Below are 15,404 nucleotides of genomic sequence, written 5' to 3' on the forward strand. Positions count from 1 at the left end.
ACCCAAAAGTGTGTCGCGAGCTTTTGACTGACAAAAAAAAAAAAAAGTGATTTTATTTTGAAGGGCATTTTTCATGCAGTGGAATTATTCCAGCATTTACGGCACTTGTTCAGTGGTGCAGGAAAAACACCTACCAATGCGTTGTGAATCACATCACGTGATGCAGCCCAGCCAATCAAATATGGGTATTCTGACAAGTTTCCTGACTTGAGTGAGATGTACACACACCGTGAAACACGGGGAGAGACGAGGATATAGACAGCAGAGCAGGACTGTTGAGTTGTGAAAGTCAAATCATAGGACGATTTCCAAAAGAGAAAATTGGCCAGAGAGAGAGTCATATATAGGTGAATTCTTCCAACACTAAATTCTCTTTTTAGAAGATGAGAAAAATGTAATATTGTGGCCTTTTCACTTCATCCCTTTTCACTTCATTCATGACGAACCGAATACATTTGAAAAAGAAAATTAAAAATTAAAATCTTTTTTTTTTGTTTTTAAACCTTTATTGAACCAGGTAGTCCCATTGAGATTAAAAAGCTCTTTTGCAAGATGTAAGTAACAATACTACATAACATTAAGGAGCAGTTTTTGTTTTTTATGCTTATGTGTTGCTAAGAAGACACCCCAGAAGATGGGTCACTCAGGTATAATTCCATCATTGTTCAAAGTCAAAGAATAACTTCATGATGTTAGTTGTAATGAATAAATATATTTTAAAATCAAGTACATTTCTCTGGCATTTATAGTTTTCTACTGTACCGAAACGTACCGAACCGTGGCTCCACTGTATCGAACTGTGAATTTTGTGAACCGTTACACCCCTAATATATATGTATATATATATATATATATAATTTGGGTAGTGGGTCGCGGCTTGTCATTAAGGGGTGATGGTGGGTCCCGCAGCCAGACTAGTTGAGAACCACTGCATTAGGCATTATTTAAAAAAAAAAATATTCAATGCAGGTGCTTTTTTTCAGGCGAACATGAAACTTTTTCAGTTTGAGCTGTGCCATAAGTCTATCAGTTATTAACCAGTACATATACACAATAATTACACAATTGAACACATCTCACAAGTGTTACCTGTATTCTGGCATCACAATTATTAAAATAGACCTTGTAGTTCGAGCAGGGGACTCTCTTGAGTATGGGAATGCAATTTTCGAGCAGAGGCCTAAAAATAGGGCTAGGGCTATAAAGGTTGCCCTTCCTTGTTTTCTGAACCCTCTGCTGCTACAATGAGTTTGCTTCTTTTAAATGGAGTCGTAATAGTTTATTTCACTGGTATTAAAAATAACCAACCACAGGTAGCGGGAAAGTAATGCACATATGTACACAAAATTGCAAACTCTCAATAAATTGTGCTTTTAATTTTGACAAATATGCTGGCTTGACGGTATAACCTATGTACCTTTTTAAAAAGCTTTTATTTCTTCTGCAGTCTGAAACTTGGTTGAATTTCATATAAATTTCCATTGATTCCCATGAAAATATTCACTTTGAATATTCCTGGAACTTTGCGACCCCAGTCTGGACCAAAGTGGTGGACTGACCGACCAACGGACAAACATTTGTCATCAATAGAGCTGCTCCTAGCATGACGAATGAAATCTGAACTGCTCAACACACACTTGTTAAGTTTAACTTGGTGATTTCCTCTTTTATTTGTGATTTATAAAACCCACTGTGTCCCACCAAAAGATGGCAGCAGCATCAAGAGAGATGAGACTAGTGTGCAATCCTGTATGTGCAGACTGTAGCACAAGTCATTTGATTGATTCGTAAATGAGCTGAAATAATTTTCAAAACATATTTTTGATGGCCCAATGGGAATTACACTGCACACTCTTGTGTCATCTGCACTGTAGTATTACTTTACCGTATTTAGCCCAAAATAAAATGAAAAGGCATTTCACTGCCAGATACAAAGCATTTGATCGACGAGAAGATATTTTAATAGAAACATTCAAAATGCACTTGTATCATAAGCGTTGATATATGCAACTGCAGGGGAGGTGGAGGAGTAGTTTGTATAAAGCAGGTTGTGGTGTCGCAGCAAGGATGCAGCATTAGTGTTTGCAGACTGACTGAGTCTTGTGGTCCACATAGGTTGTGGTCATCTATGATTGTCGACAATGTGAGTGAAGGGAGTTCTCACGCCAAGGAACCAAGCTCTAAAAAAGATTTAACAGTTACCACACACTTCATTGTCACTGCGCAGCATCTGTGATACAGGTATGTACACTTTTCATATATCATATATCAGACAACTGTATTCGACAAATATGTTGAGTTACGGGTAAATGGTAAATTAACAAAGACTTTGCTTGTTTTTTGCAGAAGGAACAAACGAGTAAAGAAGAAAGAAGACGTCCCTTTTCTACTTGAAGGTTTCTATTTTTACTCATTATTATCCGTCAGTATCTATTCACACAGGGCTTTTATCTTGTGGTTGTGGGTTTTTGTATTTTGTCAATGCAGCTTTCAATGCATCGCTGCACCTCATTGTACACGTATTCTCATCCTATAATAGTTCTTTGAAGTTTGCCCTAAATGAAAAACTACAGCTGAGGCTGATGGGAATACAATTTTATGTGCAGATATTTGGTAATAAATCCAAATAATTGGGCACATTTTGAACTGAAGATGACGCTGGATGAAAGGTCGGGGGGGTCACAATAGTTACTCCAAACCATCCTGAGGGAACCATGATTATGACCAAATTCCATGGCAATCCATCCAGTAGTTGTGCAGATGGTTCAGTCTCTACCAACAGCAGTGGGCCAGCACAGCAACATTGCCATCCATAGAGCCGTGCCACCACCAGCATTGCCCTGAATGCTCTATTTTTCTTGCCTTTTCTTCTTCAGGGAATCATGAGGATCCGGTTTGCTGTTGGTGCTGCTATCTGCCAGTGTGCTCTCTCAGAAAGCAAAACTCAAACATCGATACATGAAGTTCATAAACCAGCATATCGATAAACAGATGAGTGTCGATAAGTGTGACGATGTGATGCGAGCCAAGATCAACAAAAACAATTGCAAGAAGACAAACACGTTCATCCAATCCAACAACCAAACAGTGAAATCCATCTGTGGGGAAAAAAGGAGAGCCGTATGGGGACATGACCAAAAGCCTCCAACGCTTTGACATTGTTGTCTGTGAACTGAAAGGACAAACCAGGCCGAACAAATGTCATTACAATGGTGAAAAGCTCAACAAGAAAATTATAATCAAATGCGTAGAAGGCTTTCCTGTGCACTATGATGGAGATATTGGTCACTGTGAGAACTGATTGAACGCCTGATATGTTCGTTTGATAAATAAACAGTTTTACAGAACACATTTGTGTCAAATGCAGTCACATGCAATAATCATGGACAGCATTAGAAGTGTATATATTATCAATAATGATGTACCATACATGTACCATAATATAGCAAATGATACAGTACTTTAATTCCATTTTGTGCATCCAAATATTGTCGGTTTCATTAATTGTTTAAAATTTAAAAAGGCATATAGTTTTTAATCTTTCTAGTCTCACCATTTTGCAGACCCTGACCAAACACCAAGACTGATCGCTGAGAACAAACCTGACCTGTTTTTCACAGGATGTTCGAGGTTAGAAGTGCATGAAAGGTTGGCGATACGTTCTCGTCTTGGGTTTGTGGGCCAGGTGGTTAGAAACACTGCTGCATGCTCATCAGGGCTGCTGTACTGAAGTAGAGCCTCAACTACCTGCCAGCAGCTGTAATTCTTGTAGATCCAGCATGATGCACATGATGCTCTTTATCCTCCACCATCACAGTAAAGACAGACACCTGTCCACATCAAATGTTTTCTGTTATTTCCTCCGTATCTTTGATTTGAAAATGAGTACATTAACAAACTATTTTTACTGGATTAGAATATCGTCAGCAGTTTCTCTTTAGATGCAAACATTACAAATGGATGCGCATAGAGTGCTTTTCATGCTGAAGATGTATTGTTTCAAAAATGTCAACAAATTGCAAATAAAAACGTTTGCGTCAGTCAACAAAGTTCTATCTTCTCGCCTTGCGAACAACCACTAAAGCCAAATGCAGCAGCTGTGCAGACGGGCAAAGGCTGGACATGTCGGGCTAATCAGGTGACGAATGCAAAAAAAAAAAGGAGCAACAAGACTCGTTTACCTGGTTACCTGATTATTTAAATTTTTGCTTTGCTTGTGTTTGTTTATGACATAAATCGTTGTCTAACAGTGTTTTCACTCGTTTGGTTCATTAGTTTGGGACCCAGGAAAAAAAAATGAAATACTGTTGCGTTTTAGTTCTGGTCGAGTTCCTGTTCATACTGACTTAACAGACGGTCCAAGAAGAGTAAACATGGAGTCATACAGACTAACTTGTAACTTGATGATCCGACCGTGTCTCCTCCCTCATCCCTCTGCGTGTGAGACGAGTGGTGTACCTCAGTCATGTTTGCGGGCCCTCTCCACCTTAAAAGTGTTTTTGGTTTTTTGTCTGTCTCCGGACGTTACGCACCGCCTCTACCACAGTGCCCGGTTGCAAGCCTGTGCGTGATGCAGCCTGCGGATGCTTCCTATCGAGACACCATTGGGTTACGTTCCCATGGGTGGGTCATCTCCATGACAGACTTAGCCAGTCATTTCTCTGTTTGCAGCCAGAGATGGTCAGTTTAGCACTGCAACACGTGTCTTTCGCCTTTTTACTTGAAGGCATTCATTTTTAAGGATTCTGTTATTCTACAGTATTGTTTGTCATTTGTATTTGTTATTGAGAAAGAAGTATTTTCCAAAAGGTCTAGTGTGTTTAATGCATGTGTGACGGCCTCTGGCTTTAAACAGGGCCTGCTGTGGGCGTTCCCTTGTGTCTTGTCTCTGCTGTCTTGCAGGTCCCTTGTAGGCGGAGACTCTCTGTACAATTTGGAGCACCTGGCCAGTCTCCCAGGGGTATATCGGACCTGCCTGCCGCAGTCGGCGGCCTCTCTCTGTTCCTTCAGCACCATGCCTTTGTTTAGTAATAAATACAAACTTTTCCGTCTAACCACCCGTGTGTCTCCCGTTTTGTCACGGCTCAAGAGCCGGGTCGTGACAAATTGGGGGCTCGTCCAGTCCGGTACGTAGTAGGTCATTGAGTTGGCTGATAAATGGGCTCGTAGACGGTTGTGAATGCGATGACGTCATAAAGTTACTACGGAGCTGCGTTATGGTGTGTGAAGTGGAAGCCGTGTAAGGTCTGTCTTGATAAGCTGTGCGCTACTGGGGAGATATACGGGGAATTGGAAGGTTAGAGACTTGGGAGGTAGCCCTAGGTTAGGATTGATGCGTTCAGGTAAGTGTCGGCTGGTGCCAAAGACTTGTGTGGGAGCACAATCCCCTGCTAGGTACAGTGGCGGTACCCCTTTGGGTTCGTCGGGGAGTTGTTGTTTTCTTTGTAGTGCTGTGGTAAACGTGGTTAGAGCAATTGCTTGGGAGCACGGCCATAGTCTGGGGAAAGTTGCCAATTGCTGGTCGCCTTTCGCAACTATTGGTATTCAGTGTGTAAATACCCGCCGCTGACACTGCATGAAGACGAGGGATGAGTGAGATTAGTTAGACTGGGGTAGGCAGATTAGTTAGAGGGGATTTGCTCTTTTCTCGGGTACAGATCGGACCCTGTAGGCACCTCGCAGACACTTGCTTTTGCCCACGGTACATGCGGTAGTTTATTTACCTGTAGAAAATGGCTGAAATACAACTCCTGAAATACAATTCCATCGGAGGAATTGTTGGATGAATGTACAAAAGAGCAGCTGTTAAAGATAGCAAATCATGAAATTGTGATTTCAGATAAACGACTGAAAGATACTGTAAAAAGTATATTAAAGGCAAATTTAAGTGAGATGGGTGTTTTAACAGGCAGCAAGGACCAACCTCCCTGTCCAGAGGATACTGCGGGTTTGTCTCCGGCTCTGCCATATATGGCAACCGGGAGTTTAACATTTGAGCAGCAAAAAGAGATGCTTATGTGACAGTTAAAGCATGATACAATTGTGCAAGAAGCAGAGATTGATAAGCAATTGGCGGTGGAAAGATTGCGCTACCAGACTGAACAAGCAAAGTTGACTCTGCAACATAGCCTACAAGCTGGATTTAATCAAAAGTGGGACATTTATAGCCGCCGGTTCTGTGGAGCTGGAGAGGTCCTCACCTTACCACGGGGGCCTTCAGAGGAATCTTTTGATATTTTGGGTAACCTGCGGTTGTTTGCCGAAATTGAATGAAAAGGACCCGGAGACATTCTTTTCTCTAGTCGAGCGCGTGGCGGCCACGAGAAAGTGGCCTGAGTCTGCTCGCACATTAATGCTGCACATTAATGCTGCAGTGCGCATTGACCGGTAGAGCACAAGAGGCCTATGGATCATTGTCGTCGGCAGATTGTACAGATTATTTGGTCGTCAAGTCAGCGGTGTTAAAAGCTTACGAGTTGGTCCCTGAGGCGTACCGTCAACGTTTTTGGTCGTGGAGAAAAGGGGATAAACAGACACACCTTGAATTTGCCCGGGACTTGACGGTTCATTTTGGGCGCTGGTGTTCTGCATTAGAGGTGGAGAATTTTGAGGAGCTGTGTGATTTGATAGTGCTGGAACAGCTTCAAAACTCCATACCTCTGTTGACTCTGGCAGTTCCTTTCTGGACTTTGATGTATTGATACGAAACCCAAATGGTTCTGTCATTTCATGGTGCTTGCCAAGATCAATATGTTTTTTGACCATAGTTCAGTTTCAAATGTGGGTAAGCCGTGAACCCAGTGGAGTGTAAACATTTTTCTAATCGCAGTATGATCAGGAAACAAATAATCCAGCACTTTAGCTGTGTGACAGTTCAGGGTCTGGTCTAAAGGGAAGATTTTTAATTAAAAACACAATACATGTCTACATCTTATTATTGCTAACGGAACATCTCTAATAAAGAGCACATTCATTTTTTTCACTTTAACAGTAGCCCCTATTTCACAAGGTCAATGACCAATGTAAACATATACATTATTCAAATCTACTCTGTCAATTATTGTACATGACTGCTTTAAAAAAAAAAAACAGACAACAGTATGCGGTCAAATGTATTTTATTGAACAAGAGACTGAAGAACAAAGTCACTGTTGAGTCAGTTTTCAAAGTGTACGATGTCTCCGTCATAGTGCACAGGAAGGCCGTTCTCACATTTGATTGCAATTCTCCTGGTGCGTCGCTGACCGCGGTACTGACAATGTGGACGCCTGGCCCCCTGGTTTTTCAGCTCACAGACAATAATGAAGAAGGAGGAGCTGCTTTTGGTCATCGGACCAAATGGCTCTCCTGCGTTCACACAGATGTCTACGACAAGGTTGGTGGTGGATAGGATGAAGGTATTGGTCTCCTTACACTCATTACTGTTGGTTTTGGTGATACGTCTACTATCTATCACCTGGTCACATCTGTCAGCACTCATCTGCTTGTTAATATGCTGGTTTATAAACTGCCTGTAACGGTCGTTTTGCACCTGAGCGAGCACAGTAGCAGAAAGCAGCAGCATACAAGCAAATGGGATCCTCATGATTCTCTGGTGGAGGAAATATGGGGAAAATGTCCCGTTAAGATTCAGCAGCATATGGAATACACTGCAATATCAAAACTATCATTATTTATATGCTCCATATGCAAATACATTTTGCGAGACAATTGGTGTAGTAGCATCACCACGGTTATCAAATTACATTAATAGCTGAAGACAATGAAAGCTATTAACCTCTTCAAAACTATTATTTATTTTAAATGTTGTGCAAAATAAGATAATTGGAGCATTTAAAAACATATGTAATAGACTTCACAAGCTCTGTAAAAATCCATGGAAATATCGTGAAATATAGAAATACTGGTAAAAATAAGACATTGCATATCAATCCTTGAAGCTAAAATGCAATACAGCCACTGAATAAAAGCTCTGCATGAAATCTTGTCAGCTGGATAATAAAGTGAGAGTAAGACAAAACACAAACCTTTAGGTCGGGTAACAAGTTGAATTTGTTCTTCCTTACTTCCGTTTAGTTCTTGTGGCAGAAAAACAAAATATTTATTATCAATCAAAATCGTCTTGCACATATTGAACTGTGTAATAAAAAGTATATTTACCTGTATCAGCAACACAGTGACAATGCAGTCTGTATAAACTGCAGAATCATTTATATAATTTGTTTTGAACTTTGATTTCTTGGCCCAACGACACAGTGGGAAGGGAAAGCACAGTGTAAGTTTGGTAAACAGGACAAACTTTATGTTTACTCTTCTTGGACCGTCTGTTAAGTCGGTATGAACAGGAACTGGACCAGAACTAAAACGCAACAGTATTTCATTTTCTTTCCTGGGTCCCAAACTAATGAACCAAACAAGAGTGAAAGCACTGTTAGACAACGATTTATGTCATAAACAAACAAATACAAGTGAAGCAAAAATTTAAATAATCAGGTAACCAAGTCTTGTTGCTCCTTTTTGTTTTTGCATTCGTCACCTGATTAGCCCGACATGTCCAGCCTTTGCCCGTCTGCACAGCTGCTGCATTTGGCTTTGGTGGTTGTTTGCAAGGCGAGAAGATAGAACTTTGTTGACTGACGCAAACGTTTTTATTTGTAATTTGTTGACATTTTTGAAACAATACATCTTCAGCATAAAAATCACTCTATGCACATCCATTTGTAATGTTTGCATCTAAAGAGAAACTGCTGACGATATTCTAATCCAGTAAAAATGGTTTGTTAATGTACTCATTTTCAAATCAAAGATACGGAGGAAATAACAGAAAACATTTGATGTGGACAGGTGTCTGTCTTTACTGTGACGGTGGAGGATAAAGAGCATCATGTGCATCATGCTGGATCTACAAGAATTACAGCTGCTGGCAGGTAGTTGAGGCTCTACTTCAGTACAGCAGCCCTGATGAGCATGCAGCAGTGTTTCTAACCACCTGGCCCACAAACCCAAGACGAGAACGTATCGCCAACCTTTCATGCACTTCTAACCTCGAACATCCTGTGAAAAACAGGTCAGGTTTGTTCTCAGCGATCAGTCTTGGTGTTTGGTCAGGGTCTGAGAAATGGTGAGACTAGAAAGATTAAAAACTATATGCCTTTTTAAATTTTAAACAATTAATGAAACCGACAATATTTGGATGCACAAAATGGAATTAAAGTACTGTATCATTTGCTATATTATGGTACATGTATGGTACATCATTATTGATAATATATACACTTCTAATGCTGTCCATGATTATTGCATGTGACTGCATTTGACACAAATGTGTTCTGTAAAACTGTTTATTTATCAAACGAACATATCAGGCGTTCAATCAGTTCTCACAGTGACCAATATCTCCATCATAGTGCACAGGAAAGCCTTCTACGCATTTGATTATAATTTTCTTGTTGAGCTTTTCACCATTGTAATGACATTTGTTAGGCCTGGTTTGTCCTTTCAGTTCACAGACAACAATGTCAAAGTGTTGGAGGCTTTTGGTCATGTCCCCATATGGCTCTCCTTTTTTCCCACAGATGGATTTCACCATTTGGTTGTTGGATTGGATGAACGTGTTTGTCTTCTTGCAATTGTTTTTGTTGATCTTGGCTCGCATCACATCGTCACACTTATCGACACTCATCTGTTTATCGATATGCTGGTTTATGAACTTCATGTATCGACGTTTGAGTTTTGCTTTCTGAGAGAGCACACTGGCAGAGAGCAGCACCAACAGCAAACCGGATCCTCATGATTCCCTGAAGAAGAAAAGGCAAGAAAAATAGAGCATTCAGGGCAATGCTGGTGGTGGCACGGCTCTATGGATGGCAATGTTGCTGTGCCGGCCCACTACTGATGGTAGAGACTGAACCATCTGCACAACTACTGGATGGATTGCCATGGAATTTGGTCATAATCATGGCTCCCTCAGGATGGTTTGGAGTAACTATTGTGACCCCCCCGACCTTTCATCTAGCGTCATCTTCAGTTCAAAATGTGCCCAATTATTTTGATTTATTACCAAATATCTGCACATAAAATTGTATTCCCATCAGCCTCAGCTGTAGTTTTTCCTTTAGGGCTAACTAGCAAATGTACGCATAACATGCTAAACTACACAAATTACTTTTTATGTTGAACGGTAAAGTTTCACGCACATAAATACAGCACGCTTCAAATAACTATTATAGGATGAGAACATGTTTAAGTACAATGAGGTGCAGTGATGCATTGAAAGCTGCATTGACAAAATACAAAAACCCACAACCTCCTTGTAGTTGCATCTTGAGTTTTCACTATTTTACCTGTAGTCCAAACTAAAGGGAATAATTCAGGGTTTGATCCATGAAACCTGGTTCTCTTGTTATGATCCTCTTTCCTTTAGGCCGTGGACAGTTGGCACTCTTACACTAACTCACTCCAAACCACAAAATTGAAACACAGTTTTGATCGCAGTCCAGACCATACAGACTTCTGCAATGGGAAAAAGGTATTTTATACTTGTTAGGGGTTTATACTTATTAAATGTTCATAATCAGATCTTATAGTTTTTGTGATACTGCTGGACAGTTTTGGTGTTAAGACCCTTTTGTCACCTACGCTATAAGTTTCCAAAAAGTGAAACGTGTGGTGACCTTCGTCCAAGTCATAGCCACTTCTATTTGAAGCACCTTCCTGTGTTGTGAAGGAGGTGTATCAGACACTTCTGCAGGTGTAAGATTAAGATTAAGCCTCCCCCCCTGGTTGTATGTGTGCTTAAATGTACAAGTCCTCTTGTAATAAGTTGTTCTTGCTCCTGCAGACTGCCTGCACTCTGTATGATCATTGAGCCTTCTCTGCGCAGAGAATATTCTTTGTTTCAGCACCTTTAACCTTTAAAAGACTCACGGTTTAGCGGGTATAATAACTTCCACCACACTTCATTGCCACTGGTCACTGTGTTGCTGATAAAGGTAAATATATTTTTTATTCCACAGTTCAATATGTGCAAGACAAACTTGTTGACAAATAAAAATATATTTCATATAATAAATATTAATTTTTTTGTTTTTCTGCCGCAAGGACTAAGGAAGAAGTAAGGAAGAACACAGAACTGTTGAACTTGTTACCTAAAGGTTTGTTTTTTGTCTTTGTCTTTTTGTTTTTAGCGGGTATAATAATTTCCACCACGCTTCATTGCCACTGGTCACTGGGTTGCTGATAAAAGGTAAATATACTTTTTTTTATTCCACAGTTCAATATGTGCAAGACAAACTTATTTCATATAATAAATATTTATTTTTTAGTTTTTTCTGCCGCAAGGACTAAGGAAGAAGTACGGAAGAACACAGAACTGTTGAACTTGTTACCTAAAGGTTTGTTTTTTGTCTTACTCTCACTTTATTATCCAGCTGATTAGAGTTCATGCAGGGCGTTTATTCAGTGGCTGTATTGCATCTTAGCTTCAAGGATTGATATGCAGGTCTGCAGTACATAAAAACTAATTCTTAATGACTTATTTTTTACCAGTATTTCTACATTTCATGATATTTTACAGAGCTTGTGAAGTCTAATAAAGACTTCTTTAAATGCTCTAATTTTCTTATTTTGCATAATATTTAAAATAAATAAATGATGGGTCTGAAGAGGTTAATAGCTTTCATTGTTTTCAGTTCTTAATATAATTTGATAACCGTGGTGATGCTACTACACCAATTGTCTCGCAAAATGTATTTGCATATGGAACATATAAATAATGATAGTTTTGATATTGCAGTGTATTCCCTATGCTGCTGAATCTTAACGGGACATTTTTTCCGTATTTCCTCCACCAGAGAATCATGAGGATCCCATTTGCTTGTATGCTGCTGCTTTCTGCTACTGTGCTCGCTGAGACAAACGAGCATTACAAGAAGTTTATAAACCAGCATATTATCAAGCAGATGAGTGAAAACAGATGTGACCAGGTGATAAGAGACCGTAAGATCATCAAAACCAACGATCGTAAGTGTAAGGAGACCAATACCTTCATCCTATCCACCAACAAACCTGTCAGAGCCATCTGTGGGAAGGCAGGAAAGCCATTTGGTCAGATGACCAAAAGCCTCCAACCCTTCCCCATTATTGTCTGTAAACTGAAAAACAAGGTCAGGCCTCCACGTTGTCAGTACAGCGGTAAGCGACGCACCAGATATATTGTAATCAGATGTGAGGACGGCTTTCCTGTGCACTATGACGGAGACGGAGACATCGTACACTTTGAAAACTGACTCAACAGTGACCGTGTTCTTCAGGCTCTTGTTCAATAAAATACATTTGACCGCATACTGTTGTCTGTTTTGTTTTTTAAAGCAGTCATGTACAATAATTCACAGTGTAGATGTGAATAATATTGGAAACAAGATCACTAACAATGTTTACATTGGTCATTGACCTTTTGAAATTGGGGCAACTGATGCATTTAGCACATAATACAATGTGCTACTATAGAGAAACAAAAATACTAAAGAAAACAGGAAGTTGCTTCACTCAAAAGTGAGTGTATATACACACTGAGGTGCAGTGATGCATTGAAAGCTGCATTGACAAAATACAAAAACCCACAACCTCCTTGTAGTTGCATCTTGAGTTTTCACTATTTTACCTGTAGTCCAAACTAAAGGGAATAATTCAGTTTGTGATGCATGAAACCTGGTTTTTGCTTGTTAGGAGCCTCTTTGCTTTAGGCCGTGGACAGTTGACAGTCATACACAAACTCACTCCAAACCACACAATTTAAATAGACAAAGTTTCGATCGCAGTCAGATTTTGTCTGCACACTTTTTCAGCCTCATCTTTTCACCCCATCGCTGCACTCTCAAGTTGGTACTTTGACCTTCAATACACAGCTAAGAAGAGGATAGTTTAGCTTCTCATGATTCCCTGAAGAAGAAAAGGCAAGAAAAATAGAGCATTCAGGGCAATGCTGGTGGTGGCACGGCTCTATGGATGGCAATGTTGCTGTGCCGGCCCACGACTGTTGGTGGAGACTGAACCATCTGCACAACTACTTGACAAAATACAAAAACCCACAACCACAAGATAAAAGCCCTGTGTGAATAGATACTGACAGATATGAGTACAAATAGAAACCGTATTCAAGTAGAAAAGGGATGGCTTGTTTTTTCTTCTTTACTCGTTAGTTCCTTCTGCAAAAAACAAGCAAAGTCTTTGTTAATTTACCATTTACCCGTAACTCAACATATTTGTCTAAGCCAGGGATTACCAAAGTGGGGTGCGCGCACCCCTGGGGGTGCGCGAGCTGCCTCTAGGGGGTGCGCGAGAGGAAAAGTGTAATGGCGGTCTGATGGTGTAATAATATTAAATATAAAAAAAAAATGTAATTTTAATTAAAAAACTGTCAGGTGGGACATCTGAAGCTATCAGTCGTAAAAGAGGAGAGGGACAGAGAGAGAGAGAGGAATCGGAGGCGAGGGGAACGGAGAGGTGCGTTGGGGGGAGACCGGGAGAAGAAATCGAGCCAGAGTCAGAGGAAGATGAGACGGCGCAGACTGGGAAAAAAAGAGGAAATATGATGAAAAGTATGTGTGTCTGGGCTTCACTTGGATTGGCAACGCAGATTCCCCAAAGCCACAGTGCGTGGTGTGCAGTGAGGTTCTGGCTAACAGTCTGAAGCTCTTATTTACGTCGCCACCTGAACACCAAGCATGCCAGTGCAAGTCAAAAGCCCCTTACATTGTTTATATCCAAATTGGAGGAGTTACAAAACAGCCAAAAACAACTGGAGTCTCATTCATGTGTTGGGTCTATAAATGACGCACTACGGGCTTCATATCTGGTTACAGAATAGCGAGAAAGGGGCTACCGCACACAATCGCCGAAGACGTGAGCTTGCCAGCTGCCAGAGAGATGGTGGAATGTATGATTGGAGAGAAAGAAGCAAAAAAGTTGGACATGATCCCGGTGTCCAACAACACTGTGTCGCGCCGCATCGATGCTTTGTCCGAAGACATCCTGGCTACATTAGTCGCTCATTAATTGTAAATTAAATGTGATAATCTGCCTCTGAGCCTGTGCGTGTGTGCTCGCATCCGTATTTCTCTTTAAAAGTGACGCCTTGTGTAACTGAAAGATATTGAAACTTTGTTGCAGTGTTTCAGGGCGTTTTCACACCTTCAGTTCGTTTGCTTTGTTGCAGTTGCTCCTTTGTTCACACTGCAACATTTAACAGCGGACTAAATCTTGTAAACAAATGCCACGCGCGAGCAAACTGTTCTCTCATTGGTTAGATTCTTATGCGGCTATGAAGGCTTAAAAGGCTCTGTTGCTTCTTTTTTTTTTTTTTTTTTATTAAGGGGGTGCGCGAACCCGGTCGGGATGTAGAAGGGGGTGCGCGGCCTAAAAAGTTTGGGAACCGCTGGTCTAAGCTATAATACAGATCATGAAAAGTGTACATACCTGTATCACAGACGCTGCGCAGTGACAATGAAGTGTGTGGTAACTGTTAAATCTTTTTTAGAGCTTGGTTCCTTGGCGTGAGAACTCCCTTCACTCACATTGTCGACAATCATAGAGGACCACAACCTATGTGGACCACAAGACTCAGTCTGTCTGCAAACACTAATGCTGCATCCTTGCTGCGACACCACAACCTGCTTTATACAAACTACTCCTCCACCTCCCCTGCAGTTGCATATATCAACGCTTATGATACAAGTGCATTTTGAATGTTTCTATTAAAATATCTTCTCGTCGATCAAATGCTTTGTATCTGGCAGTGAAATGCCTTTTCATTTTATTTTGGGCTAAATACGGTAAAGTAATACAACAGTGCAGATGACACAAGAGTGTGCAGTTTAATTCCCATTGGGCCATAAACAATATACGTTTTGAAAATTATTTCAGCTCATTTACGAATCAATCAAATGACTTGTGCTACAGTCTGCACATACAGGATTGCACACTAGTCTCATCTCTCTTGATGCTGCTGCCATCTTTTGGTGGGACACAGTGGGTTTTATAAATCACAAATAAAAGAGGAAATCACCAAGTTAAACTTACCAAATGTGTGTTGAGCAGTTCAGATTTCATTCGTCATGCTAGGAGCAGCTCTATTGATGACAAATGTTTGTCCGTCGGTCGGTCAGTCCACCACTTTGGTCCAGACTGGGGTCGCAAAGTTCCAGGAATATTCAAAGTGAAAATTTGCAATTTGGGAATCAAAATTCACAGGAATGAATGTAAAAAAGAAATATAGGTATTCTGCAGAAATAAACCCTTTACTGTATCATAAGCATGCCGTAGTCATGCAGCATGTTTTGTTAACCAAGTTCCAGCCTATAGAAGAAGTAAAATCTTTTTAAAAAGGTACATAAATTATACCGTCA

The 15,404-nt window shown here is 40.5% G+C and overlaps 2 protein-coding genes and 1 long non-coding RNA gene across 3 annotated transcripts; 2 read left to right on the forward strand and 1 right to left on the reverse strand.

The window, feature by feature from the left end:
* Positions 1-2,117: 2,117 nt before the first annotated feature.
* On the forward strand, positions 2,118-3,445 carry LOC306777271. The gene is made up of 3 exons (XR_013771972.1): positions 2,118-2,241; positions 2,347-2,396; positions 2,877-3,445. It is a non-coding gene; the product is annotated as an uncharacterized lncRNA (long non-coding RNA).
* A 3,711-nt stretch (positions 3,446-7,156) lies between these two features.
* On the reverse strand, positions 7,157-7,585 carry LOC306777910 (ribonuclease-like; the record flags this gene model as incomplete). The annotated part of the gene is made up of 1 exon (XM_079269216.1): positions 7,157-7,585. The coding sequence occupies one exon, from the start codon at positions 7,583-7,585 to the stop codon at positions 7,157-7,159; it is 429 nt and encodes a 142-aa protein (XP_079125342.1).
* A 4,273-nt stretch (positions 7,586-11,858) lies between these two features.
* Positions 11,859-12,287, forward strand: LOC306777911 (angiogenin-4-like; the record flags this gene model as incomplete). Its single annotated transcript, XM_079269217.1, has 1 exon — positions 11,859-12,287. The coding sequence occupies one exon, from the start codon at positions 11,859-11,861 to the stop codon at positions 12,285-12,287; it is 429 nt and encodes a 142-aa protein (XP_079125343.1).
* Between the last annotated feature and the right edge of the window lie 3,117 nt (positions 12,288-15,404).

This window comes from Melanostigma gelatinosum (assembly GCF_949748355.1).
Source record: "Melanostigma gelatinosum genome assembly, chromosome: 5".
In the NCBI taxonomy this organism is placed as follows: Eukaryota; Metazoa; Chordata; class Actinopteri; order Perciformes; family Zoarcidae; genus Melanostigma; species Melanostigma gelatinosum.